Genomic DNA, 27,465 nt, shown 5'->3' on the forward strand with positions numbered 1-27,465 from the left:
GCCATCTGTCAGGGGTGATTTGAATGCAATATTCCTGCTTCTTGGTACAATGGGTTTGGACTGGATGGCCCAGGAGGTCTCTTCCAACTCTTCGTGCGGGGACATGAGAGAAGCCTCCCACCAGGATGATAAAAACATCAAATCATCCCGGCGTCCCCTGGGCAACGACCTTGCAGATGGCCAATTCTCTCACACCAGAAGTGACTTGCAGTTTCTCAAATTGCTCCTGATTATTCATAATAAATTAACCTTATAAATAATATTAAAAACAATATATTTACTATATTATAAATATTATTATGATTGTTATAATGATTAGTATTAGGCTTGTATCTCTTTTTGTGAACTGCTCTGAGTTCCCTCCTGAGGGAAAGGCGTGGCTCCAAATGACCTAGGCTCATAACGGTCGCGCCTTTTATATCCCTTTGGCTCCTTTGCCCCGCCTCCCTTTCTCGGGGATAGGAGGACAAAACGCGTCTCATGCTAGCCAATCCACTGCGAGATTCCCACTGATTGACGCGAAGGGCTCGGCCAATCAGCTGCTGCGTCTCAATCCCGCTCGCAGAGTGTTTTGCTCTGCGCATGCGCTGTCGTGCCTTCTCCTCAGGAAAGTTATATTTCGAAAATAATGACCAAATTAATTAAAATTATCGAACAAATGAGCATTATTCTCTCAGTAGAATTTATCCAGAACGAAATTCTGAAGCAATTGCTCTGATTTTAGCTTCAAAGGCCCAAAACAAGTCATCCACGCCCTTTCGAATCTACTGAGGAGCCACGAAGGCGCTCTCCGCTTTTTATACCCTCCCCTTCTTCCCGATTGGACGAACAAAAAGCCCGCCTCTTTGAACGCCCTCTGTGGCCAATCCTTGCCTGGAGTGAAAGAACCCGCCGCTTTTACCAATCCTTGCTTGAGTTTCGCTTGAGTGGCGGGACGTCCTTAGCCAATCGCCTCCCGCGCCCTGAGCATGCGCGTTGGTGCGCGTCGTTCTGCGCCTGCGCCGTCGGCTCTGCTCTTCAAGACTGCCGTGGAAGGTAAGTAAACGCTTTGGGAGTGCTTCTGGGTGGACTACAGGTCCCATTATCCCCTACCAGGCACAGCAAATGAGGTTTCCATTTATGGGAAGGGCCCAAGAGTTATTTTTTTGGGCATTATCCATTGTTTGTGGGTTGATTTATTAGACTACAAGTCCCATTGTCCCCATCTCTTTGGGTAGCCATCAGTTTTGGGTTCATCTTTTGGACTACAAGTCCCATCATCCCCTGCTATTGCTGTTTCCATTTCTGAGATCGGCCCAGTGATTGATTTTTTAGAATTGGCCATTCTTTGTGAGTTGTCTTATTGGACTACAATTCCCATTGGTAGCCATCAGTTTTGGGTTCATCCTTTGGACTACAAGTCCCACCATCCCCTGCCATTGCTGTTTCCATTTCTGAGATTGGCCCAGTGATTGATTTTTTAGAATTAGCCATTCTTTGTGAGTTGTCTTATTGGACTACATTTCCCATTGTCCTTCCACTTTACAGCATCCTTCTCTGAGGGTGCTCACTAATGCTTCCTCTTCATCTTGGAAAAAAGTGACGAGTGGAGTGCCGCAGGGTTCCATCCTGGGCCCGGTCCTGCTCAGGATCTTTATTAATGACTTAGATGAAGGCCTAGAAGGCAGGATCATCAAGTGTGCAGACGACGCCAAATTGGGAGGGAGAGCCAATACTCCAGAGGGCAGGAGCAGGATTCAAAACGATCTTGACAGATTAGAGAGATGATGGGCCAAAACTAACAAAATGAAGTTCAACAGTGACAAATGCAAGATACTCCACTTAGGCAGGAAAAACGAAATGCAAAGATACAGAATGGGGGGTGCCTGGCTTGAGAGCAGTACGTGTGAAAAAGATCTTGGAGTCCTCGTGGACAACAAGTTAAACATGAGCCAACAATGTGATGTGGCGGCAAAAAAAGCCAATGGGATTTTGGCCTGCATCAATAGGAGCATAGTGTCTAGATCTAAGGAAGTAATGCTCCCCATGCTCTCTTCCACTTTGGTTAGACCACACCTGGAATATTGTGTCCAATTCTGGGCACCACAATTCAAGAGGGATATTGACAAGCTGGAATGTGTCCAGAGGAGGGCGACTCAAATGATCAAGGGTCTGGAGAACAAGCCCTATGAGGAGCGGCTTAGGGAACTGGGCATGTTTAGCCTGAAGAAGAGAAGGCTGAGAGGAGATATGATAGCCATGTATAAATATGTGAGAGGAAGCCACAGGGAGGAGGGAGCAAGCTTGTTTTCTGTTTCCCTGGAGACTAGGATGCAATGGAAAAATGGCTTCAAACTACAAGAGAGGAGATTCCATCTGAACATGAGGAAGAACTTCCTGACTGTGAGAGCCGTTCAGCAGTGGAACTCTCTGCCCCGGAGTGTGGTGGAGGCTCCTTCTTTGGAAGCTTTTAAGCAGAGGCTGGCTGGCCATCTGTCAGGGGTGATTTGAATGCAATAGTCCTGCTTCTTGGCAGAAGGGGGTTGGACTGGATGATGGCCCAGGAGGTCTCTTCCAACTCTTGGATTCTCTGATTCTAGGGTGATTTTTGGCAGTTGTGGGTTTCTGTATTGGACTACAGGACCCATTATCCTCTACCAGCCATAGCTATTGCAGCTTGCTTACATGAAGGGGCTCCAAATTAATTATTTTTAGTATTAATAATTTGCTGTAGGCTCTTGTATTGGACTACAAGTCCCATTGACCTCTGCCAGCCATACCCACTGCAGCTCCAAAGTAATTTTTAATATTAATATAATATAATAATAATACATTATTAAATTATTATCATTATTATTATATTTATATTAACAATTTGTTATAGGCTCTTGTATTGGACTACAAGTCCCATTGTCCTCTGCCAGCCATACCCATTGCAGCTCCAAAGTAATTTTTTAATATTAATATAATATAATAATAATAATAATACATTATTAAATTATTATCATTATTATTATATTTATATTAACAATTTGTTATAGGCTCTTTTATTGGACTACAAGACCCATTGTCCTCTGCCAGCCATACCCATTGCAGCTCCAAAGTAATTTTTAATATTAATATAATATAATAATAATATATTATTAAATTATTATCATTATTATTATATTTATATTAACAATTTGTTATAGGCTCTTGTATTGGACTACAAGTCCCATTGTCCTCTGCCAGCCATACCCATTGCAGCTCCAAAGTAATTTTAATATTAATATAATATAATAATAATGTAATACTATTACATTATTAAATTATTATTATATTATTATATTAATATTAAGGATTTGTTATAGGCTCTTTTATTGGACTACAAGGCCCATTGTCCCCTGCCAGCCATTGCTATTTGTGATTTCTATTCATGGGATGAGTCAAAGCTTGGATTTTTTTCAAAAAATATGAGTCATTGGTTGTGGGTTCATTTATTGGACTACAGCTTTACAGCTTCTTTCTCTGCGGCAGACCAAGGGTGATTTCTGGCATTAGTTCCTTGTTGTGGGTTTCTTTATTGGACTACAGGTCCTATTATCCTCTGCCAGCCATAGCTATTGCAGCTTAGTTATATGAAGGGGCTCCAAATTAATTATTTTTGGTATTATTCATTTGTTATAGGCACTTGTATTGGACTACAAATCCCATTGTCCTCCCACCAGCCATAACCATTGCAGCTTCCTTCATTGAGGCTGGCCAAAATGGATTTCCAGTTATTATGGGTTAATTTATTGGACTACAGGTCCCATTGTCCCCTGCCAGCCATAGCCATTGCAGCATCGTTATATCAGATGGCTCCAAACAAGTAATTTTTAAGAGTATTAATCATTTGTTATACGTTTTGTATTGGACTACAGATCCCATTGACCTTCCACCAGCCATAACCATTGCAGTTTCCTTCTTTGAGGCAGCCCAAGATGGATTTCCAGTTATTGTGGGTTCATTTATTGGACTACAGGTCCCATTGTTCTCTGCCGGCCACGGCCATTTGCGATTTCCATTTATGGGATGTAATTTTTAGCCATTGGTTGTGGATTGTTTTATTGGACTACAGGTCCCATTGTCCATAGCCATTGCAGCTCCAAAGTAATTTTTAATATTAATAATTTGTTATAGGCGCTTTCATTGGACTACAAGGCCCATTGTCCCCTGCCAGACATTGCTACTTGTGATTTCCATTAGTGGGATGGGCCAAAGAGCGATTTTTTTTTAGTATTAACAATTGGTTGTGGGTTGTTTTATTGGACTACAAGTCCCATTCTCTTTCCACTAGCCATAAAATTTGCAGCTTCCTTATTTGAAGCAATCCACAATGGATTTCCAGTTATTGTGAGTTCATTTATTGGACTACAGGTCCCATTTCCCCCTGATTTACATTTATGGGAAGGGCCCAAGAAGGATTATTTTAAAAAAATATTAGCCATTGGTTATGGGTTGATTTATTGGATTACAGGTCCCATTGTGCTTTGCGGACAAAGTCGATTCGATCCGTCTAGGCTTTGACCCCATATTAACGGCAATCTCTGAGGATGTAACACGAGCATCTGCTTGTCCAGTTTTGATGGATTCATTTCAATCTATTCAGCTCAAGGACGTCAACAGGATTCTTGGGGAAGTGAGGGCAACCACATGCATCCTAGACCCCTGCCCATCCTGGCTGGTAAAGGAAGCCAGAGGGGGTTTGGCAGAGTGGGTAAAGGTGGTGGTTAATGCCTCCCTTCGGGAAGGCATCATTCCAGCCAGCCTAAAACAAGCTGTTATTAAACCGCTCTTGAAAAAAACATCACTGGACAACCACTCAATTTGTCAACTACACTGTTCTACAAATTTTCAGTTTTTCTCAGTTTCGGAAACGACATGTGCCGTTTCTTAATAAATTTAACATGCTGAATTCAAATATAATAATTAAATGTGTTAATTGGCTCTGGTTTTTATGCAACAGCTATTTCAATTTTCTCCACAATAGGTAACTCGTTAATATTATGATAATGCGCCTAACCTTACTGCATGTATATAAACCGTGAATATTTACTAAATTTTAGTCAAATTATATTGCCAATAGTTTATACATGAGAAATAGTTATTTAATTAGTCTATTGTTTATGTTTGTGCAGCAAGAAACTCTATTAGTAGGCCTAATGCAGTTGAAAAGTCTGAAAGTTTCAATGCCGCTTTAATCGTGACTTTAGTTTATATCCTGTTTGCTTCTCTTGACTTTTCTTTTGTATTCAAGGAAAGGATTCCCTCTTGCAATGCTCCAGCAGGAGTCTGACAGCATTGACGGAGTCCATTTGCCTTGATATCTTTTTCCATAGTGCTTTATTGACACACGTGCAAGGCATCACTACAGTAAAAAAGAACAATGTAAAACGATGTTTAAGGATACTGTCTCAGTCTTCAACTGACTGACCCTCACTGTTCAAAGGTCTGGACTTATATTGGGCTTTCTGGCTTTTGCATACGGCACTCATACTGCGTCATCCAACTTTCTAGAATATTCTAGAATCTTCCATAGTGTAAGTCGCAACATGCATTTTTTCAACCATACGTGATCACGTGATTGCTTATATCATAAAAACTAGAGCCAATATACATATTTAAATGTCATTTTCATTTTCAGCACCCCAAAATCATAAAACTATTTTCAGGCCCGCAACTTTTTCTCCGTTGAACAGTGCTATCGGACAGTTTCCAATCTCCCCTATTTGGGAAAAGTCCTGGAACGTGTGGTGGCCTTGCAACTCCAGAATTTCTTGGTAGACACCTATTATCTGGATCCGGCGCAGTCTGGCTTTAGGCCGGGACATGGAACCGAGACAGCCTTGGTCGCCTTAGTTGATGATCTTCACCAGGAACTGGACAGGGGGAGTGTGTCCCTGTTGGTTCTGCTGGACCTCTCAGCGGCCTTCAATACCCTCGACCACGGTATCCTGGGACGCCTCGCAGGAATGGGTCTTGGGGGTACTGCTTTGCAGTGGCTCCAGTCCTTCCTCGAGGGTCGCTCCCAGAAGGTGTTGCTAGGGGACTCCTGCTTGACCCCACGGCCATTGTACTGTGGGGTCCTGGAGGGCTCAGTATTGTCCCCTATGTTGTTCAACATCTACATGAAGCCGTTGGGAGAGATCATCCGGAGTTTCGGGGTGCGGTGTCATCTCTACGCAGATGATGTCCAACTCTGTTACTCCTTCCCACCTGCCACTAAGGAGGATGTTTAAGTCCTGAACTGGTGCTTGGCAGCTGTAACGGACTGGATGAGGGACAACAGATTGAAACTAAATCCAGACAAGACAGAGGTCCTCCTGGTCAATCGTAAGGCCGAACAGGGCATAGGGTTACAGCCTGTGCTCGACGGGGTTACACTCCCCCTGAAGGCACAGGTTTGCAGTTTGGGAGTGATCCTGGACTCATCGCTGAGCCGAAGACAGTTCCACCTTGTCTCCTGTGCTATGTTAATAATAGAATATAGTATAATATAATATAGCATATTGTATATAATATAGTTATAATATTATAATGTAATGCAATGTAATACTAATATAATAATATAATACTACTAATAATACAAAATTAAAATCGAAGAAAACTAAAAACCTGGCTGTTTGAACAGGCATTCGGATAAACAGTGCAATGAATATGGTGAACATAGGAACGGAATCATAGACGACGAATTTGGATCACGATTCTAGTTACGAGACGTTAATGTGTTGTTATTGATGTGTCATTACTTTGTATATTATGCTCTTAATGGTTTTAAATTGTATATTGTTGTGATTGTCTTTTTGCTCTTGTTGTGAACCACGTTGAGTCGCCTACAGGCTGAGAAACTGCGGTATACAAGCAAAGTAAATAAATAAATAAAATAAATATTTATACTTCATGTAATATTACTAATAATATTACAATATACAATATATTACAATATAATGGTATAATACAATATAGTAATATTTAATACTGATATTGTACTATGCTATTAATATAGTATGTTGAATGCATATATATATATATATATATATATATATATATATCTTGTAAGCCGCTCTGAGTCACCTTCAGGGTGAGAAGGGCAGCATAGAAATGTCGTAAATAAATAAATAAAATGAAACAGTAATATGAATTAGAGTGCTGGTGCTTCCCCATACTCCTAGCATGAAAGTCATGGTGGTTAAAGTGGTGCCAAACTGCATTAATTATATACTGTACATACACCCTAGGAATGATTTTTAATATTACAGTAGTATTGCTTGTTTAGGTTTGCTCATTGGATGGCATTTTGACACTGCATAGAATAGGTTCTTGTGGGTTTTTTCGGGCTATAGAGCCATGTTCTAGAGACATTTCTCCTGACGTTTCGCCTGCATCTAATGCAGGCGAAACGTCAGGAGAAATGCCTCTAGAACATGGCTCTATAGCCCGAAAAAACCCACAAGAACCTAGTGATTCCAGCCGTGAAAGCCTTCGACAATACACTGCATAGAATATTGTAAAACATCCCTTCCCAGTTGGTATACTGGATTGCAATATAATTCCCATTATCTCAATTTGTCTGAAGGGTGTAAGATTTTGGAGAACACCCCCAATGTTGTGAGCTGCCTCTTTGGCCTAATAAATAAGAGAGAGCTATAGAGAAAGAGATGAAAGTGGGCAGCCGAGAAATGTGCCTGGGTGTGCACTTTCCAAAGAGCAAAGTTGAGTCAGACTCAACAGCTGCAGAAACGACAGAACTCTATTGCGCCTTGGAGACCAACACGTTTATTATCCTATGAATTTCTTTGGTTTATAGTTTGCTTATGCAATGCATAAAGCATTACTTTGAATTTTTGACATCTGTGCAGTATAGTTGGGTCGTAGGCAGTAAAGTTGGGAAACAATTCAGAACTAGCAAGAATTGCCATTTAGAAAACGTTTAAACAAATGCACTTGGGTCTGGTCTTTCCTTTCCCATTTTTTTAAAATCCATTTTCTTTCCACAGAAAAACAACCACAAATAAAGCAAGAAAACATGTACATATATATAAACACACTTAATCAGCAAACACTGACATATATCTCTACTTTAATGCATGTAACTCAAAAATACAAATATTTATTTATTTATTTATTTATTTATTTACTATTCTTGTATACCGCTGTATCTCAAGCCCGAGGGCGACTCACAGCGGTTTCCAAACAGCAAAGACAATAAAACAGCAATAATTAATATACAATGACAGTTAAATTACACATTTCCATTAATAGCTAATAAGCAATCATCAATACACAGTTATCACAAATCCCATCCCCGATCGCCTCATCATCCAAGCGTGATCCAAATTCGTCGTCCGTTGTTCCGTTCCTATGTTCCAAATTACCAAATTGCACTGAATTACTCAAACGCCTGCACAAACATCCAGGTCTTCAACTTTCTACGGAATGTCATGAGAGATGGTGCCAGCCTAACGTCTACAGGAAGGGCGTTCCACAGCCGAGGAGCCACCACCGAGAAGGCCCTATCTCTCGTCCCCGCCAACCGTGCTTGAGAGGCTGGCGGGATCGAGAGCAGGGCCTCCCCGGAAGATCTCAAAGTCCGGGTGTGTTCATAGGCCGAGATGCGGTCAGATAGGTATCTTGGGCCGGAACCATTTAGGGCTTTATAGGCCAATACCAACACCTTGAATTGGGCCCGGTAGCAAATCGGCAGCCAGTGGAGCTGGTGCAACAGCGGGGTTGTATGCTCCCTGCGCTCCGCTCCTGTTAGAATCATGGCTGCCGCGCGTTGGACTAATTGCAGCTTCCGGGCCGTCTTCAGGGACAGCCCCACGTAGAGAGCGTTGTAGTAGTCTAGGCGGGATGTGACAAGAGCGTGGACTACCGTGGCCAAGTCAGACTTCCCAAGATACGGGCGCAGCTGGCGCACGAGCCTGAGCTGTGCAAATGCTCCCCTGGTCACCGCTGAGACCTGGGGCTCCAGGCTCAGCGACGAATCCAGGGTCACACCCAAGCTGCGAACCTGTGTCTTCAGAGGGAGTGCGACCCCATCCAACACACAATATATAAATGTCATGAATGACTTTTCAATAACTTTGAAGCATAGGTTCTTTTTATTGCAATTTCCAGCGTGAAAAGGTATATCAGATTATAGAAAACATTAATAATAATAATAATAATAATAATAATAATAATAATAATCTTTATTTCTACCCTGCCACCATCTCCCCGATGGGGACTCGGAGCGGCTTACATGGGGCCAAGTCCAGACAACAAAATACAGCAATAAAATCAAAATATATACAACAGACAACAACAACATTATCAAAATGACATTAAAATAATAATAATAATAATAATATAAAAATTCCAATAGACACAATCACGATAGAGATGACAATTTAGACATAGAATGACATTGGACATACAGACATACAGATTCTGTGCAACTACATTGGATTCACAACATTGGTTAACAAACAAACAAAGGGGAATTACATTTTCACTCAACATTCACACACATGTACACACATTCATCCATATGCATCCAAAATATTACCATATCATTTTTCTCCCTCCTTGGAGAAATACCTGTTAGGCCAGACCCTGATTTCCTGCAGCCTGCCAATACACAGTTCCAAAACTTCCATAACGCCATAACTTCAAAACGCCGAAATGCCAAAATTTCTTTCACTAAGAACAATGCCAAGGACCAGATCTCTGTTTTCCATACAGCGGAACATGACTCCCTGCACAAAATCCAAGACTCCAAAAGCGCACTTCTTCCTCTTCCCTTGAGAAAGAAGCCCCAAAGTGGCCAGACTGCTCCCTTGCAGATCTGCCACTCTCCATAGGTACACAATCTCTCTCCTTCCCATGGAGCAGAGCATAGCGGGTGAACCAGACTCCTCAGGTCGGTCACACTTTGAGCATTATTAGACTGAGTCTTTTATAGGAATATTCTACTGGTGTCGTCCTAAAGTTGTAAATGAATGATGGATGTCTTCTATCCTGGATCCATCTCAGTTTCCTGGCCAGATGTTGATCTTCTTGATTGTGGTTGATCTTATGTTGACTTCCTTCTTAATATAAGGAATGTTGCAAACATTTCCTTTATCACTGTCACAGTTCTTATCAGGGTTTCTCATTGGCAAGTCCAGCAAGCTGGCGCACTGTGCAAAGGCCCTCCCGGCCACCGGCAATTCCTAAGCTTCAAGCATTAGCTCTGATTCCAGGAGGACCCCCAGACTGCTGACTTATGTCCTCAGGGGAGTGTCACCCCGTTGAGCACAGGTGACCACCCTATACCCTGATTGGCCTCCCAACTGACCAGAATGATCTCTATCTTGTCTGGATTAAGCTTCAGCTTGTTAGCCCTCATCCAGTCCATCACAGCTGCCAGGCACTGGTCCAGAATGTGGGGGGGGGGGGGAGGTGTCCCTTGGAATTATTTATTAATTTACAGTATTTATATTCCGCCCTTCTATTATTTTATTTTTTTATTTTATTTTATTTCACGCATTTCTACCCCGCCCTTCTCAACCCCCGAGGGGGGACTCAGGACGGCTTACAAAAGGCACAATTCGATGCCAACACAAACAATAAGATAAAACATATATAAACAGCAATTATAAAACAATTAAAACAATCAATTATACATCACAATCAATAAAACTAATCTAATGCTCAACCCCGCAGAGGACTCAGGGCGAATTACAATGCACATATACATGGCAAACATTCAATGCCATAGACACAGAACATATATAGACACTAGACAGACATTCAGAGGCTATTTAACATTCCAGCTTCTGGCCACCAGGGGAGCTGCCGCTTCACTGTCTGTTTGTGACACTGATGAAGTACTTTCTCATTCTTTGCATACTTCCTGGAGATTTTTATGACCTTGTTAATCAGTTAAATTAGCTTCCCCACATATGTGGTACCTAAATTTTCTACTTGACAGATGCAACTGTCTTTTGGGCTGCAAAGGTCAACAACAAGCTACACAATTTTGGTCGGAAGCTCACTCTGGGCTGGCTTCGAACTCATGACCTTTTGGTCAGTAGTGATCTTAATGCAGCTGACTCCTAGCAAGCCGTGCCACATTAGGTGGAAAGGTGTCGTAGAGTTGTGTGTCGTCTGCATACAGAATTATTATTCTGTTCGCTCGTGGTTTTTTATTTATTTAATCATCCAACTGCTGTAGTAATATGGGTTAGTCTTCAAGACTCCTTTCTCTTTCTGTACTTTCAAAATGGTTGCAAATAAGGATGAGTGCATTTTCTTTGTTTAGTCTTTTAGAACATGTTTATGAACCTAAGGTTCCAAGTTTACTTGGTTGTCAAGGTCAGTGGTGGTTTTCTCTTAGATTTGGGGAAGCTGGAATGCTCTTCAGTTGTACTTTGCTTTGCTCTTGTCACAGTCTGGCTTTATTTGAAAAGTCGGTGATTATATTCCAAAGCATTTGGAATATTTCCACATGGCCCTCCCTTCTGGTGTGAGTCGGCCATGAAATTCCAAGTTACACAAATCAATTGACTTCAGTTGGACATCTTCCAGCATGTCGAAATCAAGGACATCCGGAAAGTATGCGGAGCTTTTTAGAAGATATAGCCCCAAATATGGTATTGGGAAAGTGCAAGTTCTGTAGCCTGTATGTGTTATGAGAATAACATGCCTGGGGTCCCCAGATGCTTTTGGCTTTCAACTCCCAGAAACCCTTACAGCTGGTAAACTGACTGGGATTTCTGGGAGTTGTAGGCCAAAAACATCTGGGGACCCCTGGTTGAGAACCACTGTGCTAGGTTGACAGGAGCTAGAGCTAACAGCGGGAGCTCACGCTGCTCCCTGAATGCGAACCTATGACCTTTCGATCAACAAGCTCAGCAGCTCAGCGGCTTAATCCACTGCGCCACCGGAGGCTCCTTATTATTATAAGGATATAATAATATTATATTATATTAGGTAATTATAATAATAAAAATTATTATTATTATTATTATTATTATTATAAGGATTATGATGGCTTCCATTAAAAAGTTATGCTCGAAATTATGCTAGAGTTATGCTCTAGCAAATTGTCTTTCTGGGTTTTATGAGGGTTGAATGAAAAGTAATGCCTCCACCTTCGTAACTCCTCAACAGATGGCAGTACTGGTATGCGGCAGGTACTGGCTTGTTCAGTAGACTCTCCCCTGTAGTTCAGTTTTGGCAGGAAGCCTTAGCATTGAACACTTGTGTTGTTAAAGTGCGAAGTATGGAACCCTGCGACTTAAGCAACTTGCAGTCATTGAATTTTTGACAGCAGAAGGTGTCATCCCAAAGGACATGGCAGTGGTCGTGTCCCTGCCGTATGCAGTGACTGTATGAAAGCATTAAGGGCGACACTGTACAAGTACGGTAGAAGAAAATCCATTCATCAGGATTCGTGGACTTAATGCGGTCCCGGTGGTGAGGTGAAGGGGCGCCTCACCGGGAAGGTATAAGTGAAGGGCGGAGCTAGCTGCAGGCGTCTGGGGTGCCCGAGGTATGAAAAAAATATATAGAGTGGCTCTGGGCCCAGAAAAACACACCTCTTTTACCTGTCCGGCCCACCCTTGTATTCTATTATGAACACATCTCCTACGAATCAGTTAGGACATTAAGATCGTCTGGGGAGGCCCTGCTCTCGATCCCACCGGCTTCACAACCACGCCTGGCGGGGACGAGAGACAGGGCCTTCTCAGTGGTGGCCCCTCGGCTGTGGAACGCCCTTCCTACGGATATTAGATTGGCCCCCTCCCTACTGGCATTCCAGAGGAGAGTGAAGACTTGGCTGTTCGAACAGACGTTCAACTAGGCAGTGTAATTGATTATTGGAACATGGAATAATGGATATCGAGACTGGATTCTGATGCTATTGATGAGACAAGATGGATTTGTTATATTGATGTATTGATGTTTGATGTTTAATCGTTATGCTTTTAAATGTCCAATGATTTTGTACTGTGTATCTTGAAACTATTGTTGTTAACCGCTCTGAGTCGCCTAAGGGCTGAGAAGAACGGTATACAAATAAAGTAAATAAATAAATAAATAAATATTACCATACCTCCTCCTCTGCCTCTCAGATCTCGCTCCTGAAGACTGCAGTGAAGTGGTGCAGGTGTGCATGTGTGAGATCTGAAAGACAGAGAAGGAGGTACAGTAAGAGGAAAACGACCATATTGAAATCAAATGTGATGCTTTTAAAAAATTTATTTGGTGTGTGCTGGAAGAGGGGTAGTCTTATACGGCGAGTATATCCCAAACTCTATTTTTTAACTGGAAAAGTTGGGGGTCGTCTTATATGCCCAGTCGCCTTATATGCCAGAACATACGGGTAGTTAAAAAGAACATCCTAAGGATTATTTCTGTGTTTGATTTATTAAAATATTCCTATCCAAACCCAAGTAACGAAGGTGGAGGCATTACTTTTCCTTCAACCCGCGTATCCATCTTCACTCCTCATTTCTGCCACTTCAGTCTTTGCAGCCAGCTGTCTGTTCCGCTTCCTTTCCTTTCTTGCTAACTAGCACCTTTGCTTCCTGTTCCCATTTCCTGAAGGAATTCCATCTGGGATCTTGGGACGGATGAAGTTGGCAGGACGGAGGTGAATGATCAAAGGCCTTTTTGGAGAGGCTGGAACTTTGACCGGGAGGGAGCCGAAAGCCTGGGGAGAGCATTTCACTCTGATTGGAGGAAGCCAACTATTCTTTGGCTGCCCTTAAATATCAATTAATTTCCAGGGAGTTTCTGTTTGTGCCTATCTTTAAGCCTAGAGGATCCCTCATCTGTCGAAGGTGTCCTGATGGATTGTCCGGAGCTTAACTGTGCCTATGACTGTTGAGCAGATGCATGCCCACCTCGTCTTGAATGGCCTTGTAATTGTTTCTGGGCCACCAGAAAACAATAGCCCCAGGGATTGTCTGGGAACGTTTAACTTGCTGTTTCCAGGCTCCACCACTTCTTGTTAATTAAGATTACTGGCTTCCTGCAGGGTCACAGTAAATGCTGCAATTACAGCTCTAATGACTTTTCTTCCCACTTAGAGGCCTCTCGGGGAAGAGAAGGCGAGGAGATGTGATTAACGGGGTTCCCGTGGGAAGGAAGCAAGCCACAGAGCGCTGCAGCGTTTGCGTCTGGGGCCGAAGCGGGCTAACTGTTGCTCTCCTTCCCTTTTCCAAGGGCTTCACCATGGTTGTGGCAGTTCGGCAAATCCTCGCGTACCTTTTCCTGTGGACGCTTTGCGTCCTGAGCAAACCCACCGAGAAGAAGGACCGCGTCCACCACGAGCCACAGCTCAGCGACAAAGTCCACGACGACGGGCAGAACTTTGACTACGATCACGATGCCTTCCTAGGGGCTGAGGAGGCCAAGACTTTTGACCAGTTGACGCCGGAGGAGAGCAAGGAGAGGCTGGGGTAAGAGGACCTAGGTTTTGGAACAGGCCCATAGTTTCAGCGTTGCTTAGGTACTTGCGGGGCTTGAGGATTCTGCTTTTTAGAAGGCCTTTGGTAGGCTTGAGGCCTCTTCAGCCTTTCATATACCCTTCCAAGAGCGCAGGCACACTGGGAATACTTTCTGATGCGTTGGGGAGTCCTCTACATCAGCTATGTGCGGCTTTGAGGAGAAGGGGAAGCCTCCAAGGAACCCTGGATCTACTTGTGTGGCTCAAACAGCTAAGCTAACCGGCCTGTCTTTACATAGACTTTTAGCCCAATTGTAGTTTGTTTATTTATTTATGTATTTATTATTATTATTATTATTATTATTTTATTTCATATATTTCTACCCCACCCTTCTCCCCATAAGGGGACTCAGGGTGGCCTCACATAAGCATCAGATGATGCTAACAACATATACACCATAAAATTACAATTAAAACAGTAAAATCATTTGTAAAATGTTATACAAAATCATCAATACATTAATGTGCCAGTAAAACCAAAACCAAGCCAGGAGAACCCAATGTTGCAAACATTCCAAAATTCCTTTTCCTATTGCCCCAGAGCCAGGTCTTCAGTTGTCTTCTGAAGGATAGGAGAGAGGTGGCCAACCTGATGTCCTTAGGGAGAGAGTTCCACAGACAGAGGGCCACTGCCGAGAAGGCTCTGTCTCTCGTCCCCACCGACCGCGTTTGCGAGAGTGGTGGGATTGAGAGCAGGGCCTTTCCTGACAATCTTAAGTTTCATGATGGTTCATAGCAGGAGATACGTTCTGATTTCAACTTGATTATATGGCAGTGTAGACTCATGTAACCCAGTTCAAAGCATGATCTGATTTGATAACCTGGACTATATGGCAGTGTAGAAGGGGCCTCAGTCTCACTTTCCCCTGTTTCTAGTAGTCTGCCATTATTTACAACATTCATATGTCGTCCTTCTCGCCACAAAGGGGACTCAGAGCGGCTTACAAGTAATATGTAAATACAATATTATTACCATAGCACAAAATGTAATATTATATATTACTATATTGTACTATAACATTATACTGCAATATTATTAGTAATATTAATGTAATATAAAATATATAATGATAATATAATATCATTATATATTAAACTTATAAGCAATAAACTTAAAAACAATACAATAATTAAAATGAATAACAGTTTTTAACAAATATAAACTTATTAGTACTTTAATGGGAAGTGTGGGCCTTCTTTTGGCTGATGATAGGATTATTGTTGTTGTTGTGTGCTTTCAAGTAGCTTCAGACTTAACTTGACCCTGAGCAAGGCCAGGGTAAATGACCTTGGAGGGTCGTATTCAGCCCCCGGGCCTTAGTTTGAGGACCCCTGCTCTATTGTTATACACAGCAAACAAGATATATATGCTATATTATTATTATTATTATTATTATTATTATTATTAGTAGTAGTAGTAGTATATTGTATTATGTAAAGATAAAGATTGTCCCCTGACATTAAGTCAAGTCATGTCTGACTCTGGGGTGTGGTGCTCATCTCAATTTCTAAGCCTAAGAGCCGGCGTTGTCTGTAGACACCTCCAAGATCATGTGGCCGGCATGACTGGATGGAGCGCCGTTACCTTCCCTCCAGAGCGGTACCTATTGATCTACTCACATTTGCATGTTTTCAAACTGCTAGATTGGTAGAAGCTAGAGCTGACAGCGGAAGCTCATGCCGCTCCCCAGAATCGAACCTGTGACCTTTCGGTCAACAAGCTCAGCAGCTCAGTGCTTTAACCCACTGCCCCACTGTGGGCTCATATTATATTGTATTACATTATAATATTATCAATATTATATGTATATACCAGTGGTTCTCAACCTTTCCAATGCCGCGACCCCTTAATACAGTTTCTCATGTGGTGGTGACCCCCAACCATAAAATTACTTTAGTTGCTACTTCATAGCTGTAATTTTGCTATCGTTATGAATCATAATGTGAATATCTGATATGTAGGATGTATTTTCATTCACTGGATCAATCTGGGCACAAATACCCAATACACCCAAATCTGAATACTGTTGGGAGTTGTAGTTTCTGGGATTTATAGTTCAGCTACAATTAAAGAACATCCTGAATTCCACTAAAGATGGAATTGAACCAAATTTAGCACACATAACTCCCATGAACAAGAGAAAATACTGGTGGGGTTTGGTGGGCATTGACCTTGAGTTTGGGAGTTGTAGTTCATCTACATCCAGAGAGCACTGTGGACTCAAACAATGGTGGATCTGGACCAAACTTGGCACGAATACTCCATATGCTGAAATGTGAACACTGGTGGAGTTTGGGGAAAACAGACATTGACCTTTGGGATTTGTAATTACTGGGATTTATAGTTCGCGAACAATCAAAGAGTTTTCTGAACTTCACCAACAATAGAATTGGGCCAAACTTGACACACGGAACCCCCTTGACCAACAGAAAATACTGTGTTTTCTGTTGGTCTTCAGTGACCCCTCTGACATCCCCTCGCGACTCCCCCAGGGTCCCAACCCCCAGGTTGAGAAACGCTGGTATATACAATATATTATATATACACAATATATAGTTACATTTACTCAGAAGTAAGCCCTGCTGAATTAAAGGCAACTTGCTCCAAAGGAGGGGTTCCTTGGCCTCACTGAAATCACCGATAATGCATCCTGTTAGCAGCCCATTAAGTTGCTGATGAAATATCATAAAATTCAAGTTTGCAGTGAGATTTGAGCCACTTGCTGCTCTTAACCAATACCTGAACAAAGCCCTAGTGTTCACTGTGAGAAAAAAATAATAATGGTGCTAATAAATTAACCTGTTTTGTGCAGATTAGCTGAGCAACAAGACCGTGACCTTGACTGTGACCAGAGGCTCTCCCTCTGCAATGGGAAATGCTGTCTCTCCCCTAATGCACGCACACACACACACACATCCACAACCTCTCTCTGTGCCCAGGTGTCAAGTAACAGCGGTGACAGCTGTAGTTATATTTGGCTGTGCATTCTTGCATTTTTGCTGGCCTGCATATAGAAGCTTTACTCAGGAGACAAAACCATGCACATTTTTCTTGCGTGTAGCATCCAGCTTTTCTGAACTTCTCACAGTGACCTTTAACTTCATTGTGAGGTGGGGATTGGAGAGACAAAATGGCTGGGATCCAAATTGCATTCATGGAAGGTTAAGCAGAAATAGCTCTCTTTGCTGCTTTGTCCAACAGTGTCATCTGTCTGAATGACTTCCTTTCTGAGCGCTGATCCTTTGAATCAGGGAATTCATATTGTGTTGTGTTGATTTTGGGCAAGGTGAATCGTGGGCCACCCAAAATGGCTAAGAGGTTGTCCTCTGAAGGAATGGTGTTCAAGTAGGTCAACAGGTCGTAGGGCACTTTCTGGACCTTGTTTGACCTTTTTGTGCGTAGGTTAGATTTCAGTTCAAGTCTCTCCAATATGTGTCACTGAAAGCAGAGGGTAGTGAAGGGTGTCTTTGTGACTCTCTTGGCACAGAAAAGAGTCTCACATGTCATAGGAAAAGTGCTAGCGCAGCACAAAGTCTCCTTCCCAGAAAGTGTCCGGCAGCTAGCTCGAGAAGAGCAGCTAAACTGGAAAGCAATAAAATGACACTACCATGCCATGCCACGTGGTATATTGGTTTGAGCACCGAAGTACATGGAGTTATGGATGAAAATCCCCTCTTGGCTGTGAAAACCCACTGGGTGACCTTGGGCAAGGCTCACTCAGCCTCAGGGGAAGGCAAAAGCAACCCCCTAAACAAATATCACCAAAATAACCCCATGATACGCTTGTCTTTGGGTCACCATGAAGTCTAGAACAACTTGAAGGTACGCAACACCATCATCCCATTCATAATAATAATAATAATAATAATAATAATAATAATAATAATATTTATTGTGTCAGGAGCAACTTGAGAAACTGCAAGTCGCTTCTGGTATGAGAGAATTGGCCGTCTGCAAGGACGTTGCCCAGGGGACGCCTGGATGATTTGATGTTTTTATCATCCTTGTGGGAGACTTCTCTCATGTCCCCTTTGCATGAGGAGCTGGAGCTGATAGAGGGAGCTCATCCGCCTCTCCCCGGATTCGAACCTGCGACCAGTCAGTCTTCAGTCCTGCTGGCACAGGGGTTTAACCCACTGTGCCACTGGGGGCTCCAATAATAATAATAATAATAATAATAATAATAATAATAATAATAATGGGCTGTTGTAGGTTTTTTCGGGCTATATGGCATTCTCTCCTGACGTTTCGCCTGCATCTATGGCAAGCATCCTCAGAGGTAGTGAGGTCTGTTGGAACTAGGAAAAGGGGTTTATATATCTGTGGAATGACCAGGGTGAGACAAAGGGCTCTTGTCTGCTGGAGCTAGGTGTGAATGTTTCAACTGACCACCTTGATTAGCATATAATGGCCTGACAGTGCCTAGAAACATTCACACCTAGCTCCAGCAGACAAGAGTCCTTTGTCCCACCCTGGTCATTCCACAGATATATAAACCCCTTTTCCTAGTTCCAACAGACCTCACTACCTCTGAGGATGCTTGCTATAGATACAGGTGAAACGTCAGGAGAGAATGCCTCTAGACCATGGCCATATAGCCCGATAAAACCTACAACAACCCAGTGATTCCGGCCATGAAAGCCTTCAACAATACAACAACAATAATAATAATACTTTATTTATATCCCGCCACCAAGGGACTCGGAGCAGCTTACATGAGGCCAAGCCCAACAACACATGATAAAATAATAATAATAATAATAATAATAATAATAATAATAATCTTTATTTATACCCCGCCACCATCTCCCCAATGGGGACTCGGAGCATCTTAAAACAACAAACAATAGTAAAAACAACAAGCAATAAGCAAAATAAACAATACAATTAGTATAACTCAGACATGGACAACAACACAGAAGAATTTGAAAACCTATGGCTGGGCCAGATGTAATAGTTAAAACATTAAAAGTAAATGCTGGACACGAACAAAGGATGTTTCTAGTAGGAGGGTTTTAAACCAAGAGTAGAGAGCAACTCAACGGGTAATTAAAGTGCTTTTCAGGGTATTTTGCAGGGGATTGTTCCTTTATTCAGGGAAGGCACACTGGAACAGCCACGTTTTCAGGCTCTTCCTAAAGATTGCCAATGTGGGGGCTTGTCTGATACATGCATTTGGTTACCCAGCTGTTTCAGGCCTGTTCTTGCATTTGGTTGCATCTCCTGGCTCTTGGGTTGATGGTTGGAAGGAGTAGTACAGGCATGGGCAAAATTCGGTCCTTCTCCAGGTGTTTTGGACTTCAACTCCTATAATTCCTCACAGCTGGTGGGACAGTTGAAGTCCAAAAAACCTGGAGGGAGGACCGAGAGAGAGGACCTTCTTAGTGGTGGCCCTCCACCTCTAGAACGCCCTTCCAAGGGAAATAAGACAGGCCTATCCCTCCCCTCCTTTCATAAGAGTTTGAAGACTTGGTGGTTACAACAAGCCTTTGACAATGACCAATTCTAACTCAGCCCCACACATTGTCAAATGCGGCCTTATTCTTCCTACCAATTACCCAGATCATTTCCTCTAATCAGCCCCGGAATGAACAACCACAGACCCCTACCTAATATTATTGTTGCCTGCCATAGCATTGCACTTAATTCCCGGGCCCCCTAGAATTTTTGGGTTTCCATAAATCTTGGCCGGGCCTTTTCAATTTTTTTAAAATTGCCTTGAACAGGCAGGATTCTTTTAATATGTGTGTTATGGCGACAATTTTTATGTTTATATTTTGTTTTGTTAATCTTATAGTTATGTTGTTTTTTACCTTGTATGCTTTGTGATGTTACCTCGGGGAGATGGAACGGTATATAAAGTTTTATTATTATTATTTTATTATTATTACAGGGGGTTTTTCATGGGAACCCTCCTTATCACTCAGCTCTTCACTCGATTCCTTATCTGCTGTTGCTACTTCTGACTCTCTGAATGCCGTTGAGGCCCTGCACTTTCCAAGCCAGTTTTCTCACAGAGAGAACAATAATTTCCTGAATTTGAATTTTATTTTATTATTATTACAGGTGGGTTTCCAATGGAACCCTCCTTATCACTCAGCTCTTCACTCGATTCCTTATCTGCTGTTGCTACTTCTGACTCCCCTGAATGCCCTTGAGGCCCTGCACTTTCCAAGCCAGTTTTCTCACAGAGAGAACAATAATTTCCTGAATTTGAATTTTATTTTATTATTATTACAGGTGGGTTTTCAATGGAACTCTCCTTATCACTCAGCTCTTCACTCGATTCCTTATCTGCTGTTGCTACTTCCGACTCCCCTGAATGCCCTTGAGGCCCTGCACTTTCCGAGCCAGTTTTCTCACAGAGAGAACAATAATTTCCTGAATTTGAATTTTATTTTATTATTATTACAGGTGGGTTTTCAATGGAACCCTCCTTATCACTCAGCTCTTTTCCTTATCTGCTGTTGCTACTTCTGACTCCCCTGAATGCCCTTGAGGCCCTGCACTTTCCGAGCCAGTTTTCTCACAGAGAGAACAATAATTTCCTGAATTTGAATTTCCCAGATTTGAGAGCCCATCACTTTGTGCCATAGGAAAGCTCACAATTCTTTCTAAATCATCAGTTAAATCAATATAAATATATTATTATTATTATTATTATTATTATTATTATTATTTAGCAATTTTGTATACCGGTCTTCTCCCTTCTATCGGGGGACTCGGGCCGGTTTCCAACAATAAAATCACAAAACAATCATTAAAAACATCATATAACATAATTCAATTAAAACGTTATAATAGCAAAATGCAATCACATAATAACAATGGTCAGTCGTCATCGTGAATTCGTTGTCCATCATTCATCGTCATCTATCCGATCACAGAAATATTGATTCACTCGTCGAAAGCCAAACCCCATAGCCAGGTTCACACGTTTTCTGAACGACAGAATGGAGGGGGCAGTTCTGATCTCCAGTGGGAGAGAGTTCCAGAGTCGAGGGGCCACCACCGAGAAGGCCCTGTTCCTCGTCCCCACCAGACGCGCCTGAGAGGCCGGTGGGACCGAGAGCAGGGCCCCTCCAGACGATCTTAACAACCTAGATGGTTCATAGGGGAGAATACGTTCGGACAGGTAAACTGGGCCGGAGTCGTTATTATTATTATTATTATTATTATTATTATCATCATCATCAGCTCCAGCTCCTCATGCGGGAACATGAGAGAAGCCTCCCACAAGGATGATAAAAACATCAAATCATCCTGGCGTCCCCTGGGCAACGTCCTTGCAGACGGCCAATTCTCTCACACCAGAAGCGACTTGCAGTTTCTCAAGTCACTCCTGACACGACAAAAAAAATCAGCCTTTGGTACATCTACAACACTGAGTGTCTGTGAGCCAAAACAGACAAGGCTAATGCTGAGTGGACCCTCACAGGGGTGCAAGTTGCCCCTCTCCTACTGAGTGGGAGCTCTGAGTGAGCTTTTTTGTGGTCCTTCCTTCCTTCCTTCCTTCCTTCCTTCCTTCCTTCCTTCCTTCCTTCCTTCCTCTGTTTCAGGCCCATCTCCCTTTCCCACAGTGTGTTGGTCCCAGCTGTTAGGCCCAGGTTTGTTTCTCTTAACTCTTGCTGGCTTTTTTTCTGCGTTTCCCACAGAAAAATTGTAAGTAAAATAGATGAAGACAAGGACGGGTTTGTAACTCCCGAAGAGCTGAAAGACTGGATTAAGTTTGCCCAAAAGCGCTGGATTTACGAGGATGTAGAGCGGCAGTGGAAGGGCCACGACCTCAATGAGGACGGGCTCGTTTCCTGGGAGGAGTATAAAAATGCCACCTACGGCTACATCTTAGGTAGGTGGGCGCCCCCCCGCGTAAGAGCCTTGCCTTGAAACCTGCTGTTTTGTCTTGTAGAATGATGGTAGATAAAATAGACACGGATAAGGATGGGTTGGTGACCGAGGGGGAGCTGAAGGCCTGGATTCAGAAGGCTCAGAAGAAGTACGTGTTTGACAATGTCGAGCACCAGTGGCAGGAGTATGACATGAACCAAGATGGCTTGATCTCCTGGGAGGAGTACAGAAACGTGACCTATGGCACTTACCTGGGTAAGGGGTCAAGTGCTTGAAGAAGCCGCAGAGACTTTGATCTCTTAGCAATAAAGCAGAAGGGCAACGTCGTTTGGGATTGAGAGAATTCTCTGCTGCAAATACACTACTTCCTAATCTGATTGGCCCTTTCGCAAATTTATACTGAAGCAACTTTACGAGATGTGACTTCATACCTCTGCTTTATTGATGTTTTAACTACATGTCTTTTGTATTGTCGAAGGCTTTCATGACTGGAATCCCTAAGTTCTTGTGGGTTTTTTCGGGCTATATGGCCATGTTCTAGAGGCAATTCTCCTGACGTTTCGCCTGCATCTATGGCAAGCATCCTCAGAGGTGAGGTCTGTTGGAACTGGGGAAAAGGGTTTATATATCTGTGGAATGACCAGGGTGAGACAAAGGACTTTTGTCAGTTGGGCTAGGGGTGAATATTTAAACTGACCACCTTGATTAGCATACAATGGGCTGACTGTGCCCGGAGCAAACTCTTCTTGAAAGGTAATTAGATGTCCCTGCCTGTTTCCTCTCTGCTGTTTTTGCTGTTGCGATTTTAGAATTTTTTAATACTGGTAGCCAGATCTTGTTCATTTTCATGGTCTCTTCCTTTCTGTTGAAATTGTCCACATGTTTGTGTATTTCAATGGCTTCTCTGTTTAGTCTGACACAGAGAAGCACCATTAAAGCCTTGGCAGACGGTGCAAAAAGAATCTGTGAACCCCACCTCCTTCAAGATGAACTGAACCACCTCAACTGGGCTCTCCAGGCCAAGGGAGACTCCACCTCAGACATCAGAAGAGCTGCAAGACCAAGAACAAGCCACGAGAGTAAAGATGAAGATCCAGCCAGAGGGAAAGTGTTCCTGCCATACATCAAGGGAACCACTGACCGCAGAGGGAAGCTGATGAGGAAACACAACATACGAACCACCTACAGACCTACTAAGAAAAGACAACCAATGCTCCGTTCAGCAAAGGACAAGAGGGATCCTCTCACCTCTGCAGGAGTCTACCGTGTACCATGCAGCTGTGGACAGGTCTCCATAGGGACCACCAAACGCAGCGCCCAAACACGAATCAAGGAACATGAAAGGCACTGCAAACTACTCCAACCAGAGAAATCAGCCATAGCAGAGCACCTGATGAACCAACCTGGACACAGCATTTTTAAATGCTGGACCGCTCTCACAACCACCATGTCAGACTACACAGAGAAGCCATTGAAATACACAAACATGTGGACAATTTCAACAGAAAGGAGGAAACCATGAAAATGAACAAGATCTGGCTACCAGTATTAAAAAACTCTAAAATCGCAACAGCAAAAACAGCAGAGAGGAAACAGGCAGGGACATCTAATTACCTTTCAAGAAGAGTTTGCTCCGGGCACAGTCAGCCCATTGTATGCTAATCAAGGTGGTCAGTTGAAATATTCACACCTAGCTCCAGCAGACAAGAGTCCTTGATCTCACCCTGGTCATTCCACAGATATAGAAACCCCTTTTCCTATTTCCAACAGACCTCACTACCTCTGAGGATGCTTGCCATACATGCAGGCGAAACGTCAGAAGAAATGCCTCTAGAACATGGCCATATAGCCCGAAAAAACCCACAAGAACTTACATATCTTTTTAAAGCAGTGTTTCTCAACCTTCCTAATGCCGTGACCCCTTAATACAGTGGTTCTCAACCTGGGGGTTGGGACCCCTGGAGGGGTCATGAAGGGGTGTCAGAGGGGTCGCCAAAGACCATCAGAAAACACAGTATTTTCTGTTGGTCATGGGGGTCTCTGTGTGGGAAGTTCGGCCCAATTCTATCATTGTTGGGGTTCAGAACGCTCCCTGATTGTAGGTGAACTATAAATCCCAGCAAGTACAACACCCAAATCTCAAGGTCTATTTTCCCAAAACCCCACGAGTGCTCACATTTGAACATATTGAGTATTCGTGCCAAGTTTGGTCCAGATCCATCATTGTTGGAGTCTAGAGTGCTCTCTGGATATAGGCAAACTTCAGCTCCCAAACTCAAGGTCAGTGTCCACCAAACCCTTCCAGTATATTCTGTTGGTCATGGGGGTTCTGTGTGCCAACTTTGGTTCAATTCCATTGTTGGTGGGGTTCAGAATGCTCTTTGTTTACAGGTTAACTATAAATCCCAGAAACTACAACTCCCAAATGGCAAAATCAATCCTCCTGCCAACCCCACCAGTATTCAAATTTGGGCATACCGGGTATTTGTGCCAAATTTGCTCCAGTGAATACTATGTTTCAGCATTGAATGTTTGCCGTTTATATGTTGTGCTCTGCCCTGAGTCCCCTTCGGGGTGAGAAGGGCGGAATATAAATGCTTTAAATAAATAAATAAATACATCTAGAGGGCATTGTGGATTCAAACAATGATGGATCTGGACCAAACTTTGCACCGATACTTAGTATGCCCAAACGTGAACCCTGGTGGAGTTTGGGGAAAATAGACCTTGACATTTGGGAGTTGTCTTTACTGGGATTTATAGTTTACCTACAATTAAAAAGCATTCTAAACCCGACCAAGAACAGAATTGTGCCAAATTTCCAATAGAGAACTCTTATGCCTTGAAGGAAGTTGCTTGCGCGAGCCTCTCTTCCCGCACATGCTCTCTCTCGCCCCGCACATGTGCACCATGCTGCCATGCACCGAGCACGCCTGCTCTCCCCTCCCCTTGGCTGAGAGGCCGGCCAATCACAGTGGAGGAGGGCTTTTGGTAGGAGGCTTCTCCATCTGTTCCTAAGATCATCAAAAATATATAGAATCATAGAATCCTAGAGTTGGAAGAGTCCTCATGGGCCATCCAGTCCAACCCCATTCTGCCAAGAAGCAGGAATATTGCATTCAAGGCACTCCTGACAGATGGCCATCCAGCCTCTGTTTAAAAGCTTCCAAAGAAGGAGCCTCCACCACACTCCAGGGCAGAGAGTTCCACTGCTGAACGGCTCTCACAGTCAGGAAGTTCTTCCTCATGTTCAGGTGGAATCTCCTCTCTTGGAGTTTGAAGCCATTGTTCCATTGCATCCTAGTCTCCAGGGAAGCAGAAAACAAGCTTGCTCCCTCCTCCTTGTGGTGTCCTCTCACATATTTATACATGGCTATCATATCTCCTCTCAAAAATATATGTGGTCTTTGGAGACCCCTCTGACACCCTCTCATGACCCCCCCCCCAGGGGTCCCGGCCCCCAGGTTGAGAAATGCTGCTTTAAAGAGTCACATTGTTTACATGCTATTTAATGCTAGCCTTACATTTCCTCTTGTTTTTAGGCTCCTTAAAAACCTTTCCCTTTAGAATAGATTTCTGCTATTCTGTGTTCTCCAAATGCGTTTTACTATGCTTGATTTTGTTGCTATAGTCCAAAATATTTGGGCGGTACTGCTCCTGGTTTTAAATTTTGGTTTCCAAGTAGTAGTATCTAATATCTGTGCTGGACAGTTGCCTGGACAATTGCGTCCTCCACCTAAATATTGATAATCGTTTCCCATCTCTCAATATCCCTCAACATGGATGAAGGATATGTTGGAAGTGTTTTGACTCTACATCATTTAATAGCTAAGGTTGTTGTGTGAACAGTGCACCATGCGCAACATAATAATGAAACGTTGAAGGGGTATTTTTTTTTTAATTTCTGGCCTTTCCAATCTTTGGACAATATGGCAGTGTGAAAGGAAACTAATGCTGAGGGATTCATAGCTTCATTTCATGTCATTATTATTATTATTATTATTATTAACTTTATTTATACCCCGCAAAATCTCCCAAAGGATTCGATGCGGCTTACAAAGGCCAAGGCCACCAACCAACAACAGCATACAAATACAACAATAAAACTAATAAGCAAATAATAAAACATCATGTAGTTTAATGATGCAGTGGCAGAGCTGCCTGGTTTGTCCTGTTGTCCAAACTAGTTTGCCGTCTTGCACACTAGCATTGAAATATCTTTTCACCCAGCATCACACCAAAATCCAGTAATACGATCTAAAAATGTTTATTAAGGAAAGCAGGCGCGAAAATACAAATCATGAGTAATCCAAAAAAATAGGAAGTACAAAATATCAATAATCCAAAAATGGCAAAGTACATAAAGTCAAGAGGACCAGAGTCCACAGCAGTTATTCAAACATTATTTATTTATTGACCGTATTTATATTCCGCCCTTCTCACCCTGCACGGGACTCAGGGCGGATTACAATGTACACATATATGGCAAACATTCAATGCCAAAGACACACAGTCAGAGGTTATTTAACTTTTCTGACCGCCAGGAGAGCTGTCGCTTTCATCGTCCATTTGCAACACTGATAAAGTACTTCCGCATTCCCCGCATGCTTTTGCTGGAGTGCTTTGTTGGAGTTTTTTATGGCCTCATAAATTAGTTAAATTATCCTCCCCACACATAGGTGGTACCTAATTTTTCACTTGACAGATGCAACTGTCTTTCGGGTTGCAGAGGTTGACAACAAGCTACACAATTGGTCGGAAGCTCACTCTGACCCGGGCTGGCTTGGAACTCATGATCTTATGGTCAGAAGTGATCTTAATGCAGCTAACACTCAGACAGTTGTGCCACAGTCCCAGTGAATCCATAAACCAGAATCCATAAATCCGTAAACCATGAATCCATAAACAAGAAAACAGGAGCTTATTCCAAGGCAAACCCTTACAAGATAAAGAAATGAGCCAGAACAGTTAACTTGAATCATGAACTTGAGAGCAGAGACAGGAAAAGTGTCCTCTAACAACGTTATCTCCTCTGAGAGACTTGAAGCCAAACTGCTTAATCTAAGTCCGTGTAGGCACTCATGACATCATGCCGAATACACATGGACTTCAAGGTCTTCTCACAAATTCTGTG

General features: G+C 42.8%; 1 protein-coding gene across 2 annotated transcripts in view; it reads left to right on the plus strand.

Moving 5' to 3' along the window:
* Nucleotides 1–943: 943 nt before the first annotated feature.
* The window catches only part of CALU (calumenin), a 38,321-nt gene continuing 11,799 nt past the window's right edge, over nt 944–27,465 (plus strand). The window contains exons 1-3 of one of the 2 annotated variants that reach the window (XM_067469377.1): nt 944–1,035; nt 14,200–14,435; nt 22,139–22,332. In XM_067469377.1, the coding sequence (XP_067325478.1) occupies nt 14,209–14,435; nt 22,139–22,332 (421 nt within the window). In that variant the 5' untranslated portion in view covers nt 944–1,035; nt 14,200–14,208. Of the gene's footprint in view, nt 1,036–14,199; nt 14,436–22,138; nt 22,333–22,392; nt 22,587–27,465 lie in introns of both variants that reach the window. The other variant, XM_067469378.1, reaches the window with a different exon arrangement.

This window comes from Anolis sagrei, chromosome 5 (genome assembly GCF_037176765.1).
Source record: "Anolis sagrei isolate rAnoSag1 chromosome 5, rAnoSag1.mat, whole genome shotgun sequence".
Classification (NCBI taxonomy): Eukaryota; Metazoa; Chordata; class Lepidosauria; order Squamata; family Dactyloidae; genus Anolis; species Anolis sagrei.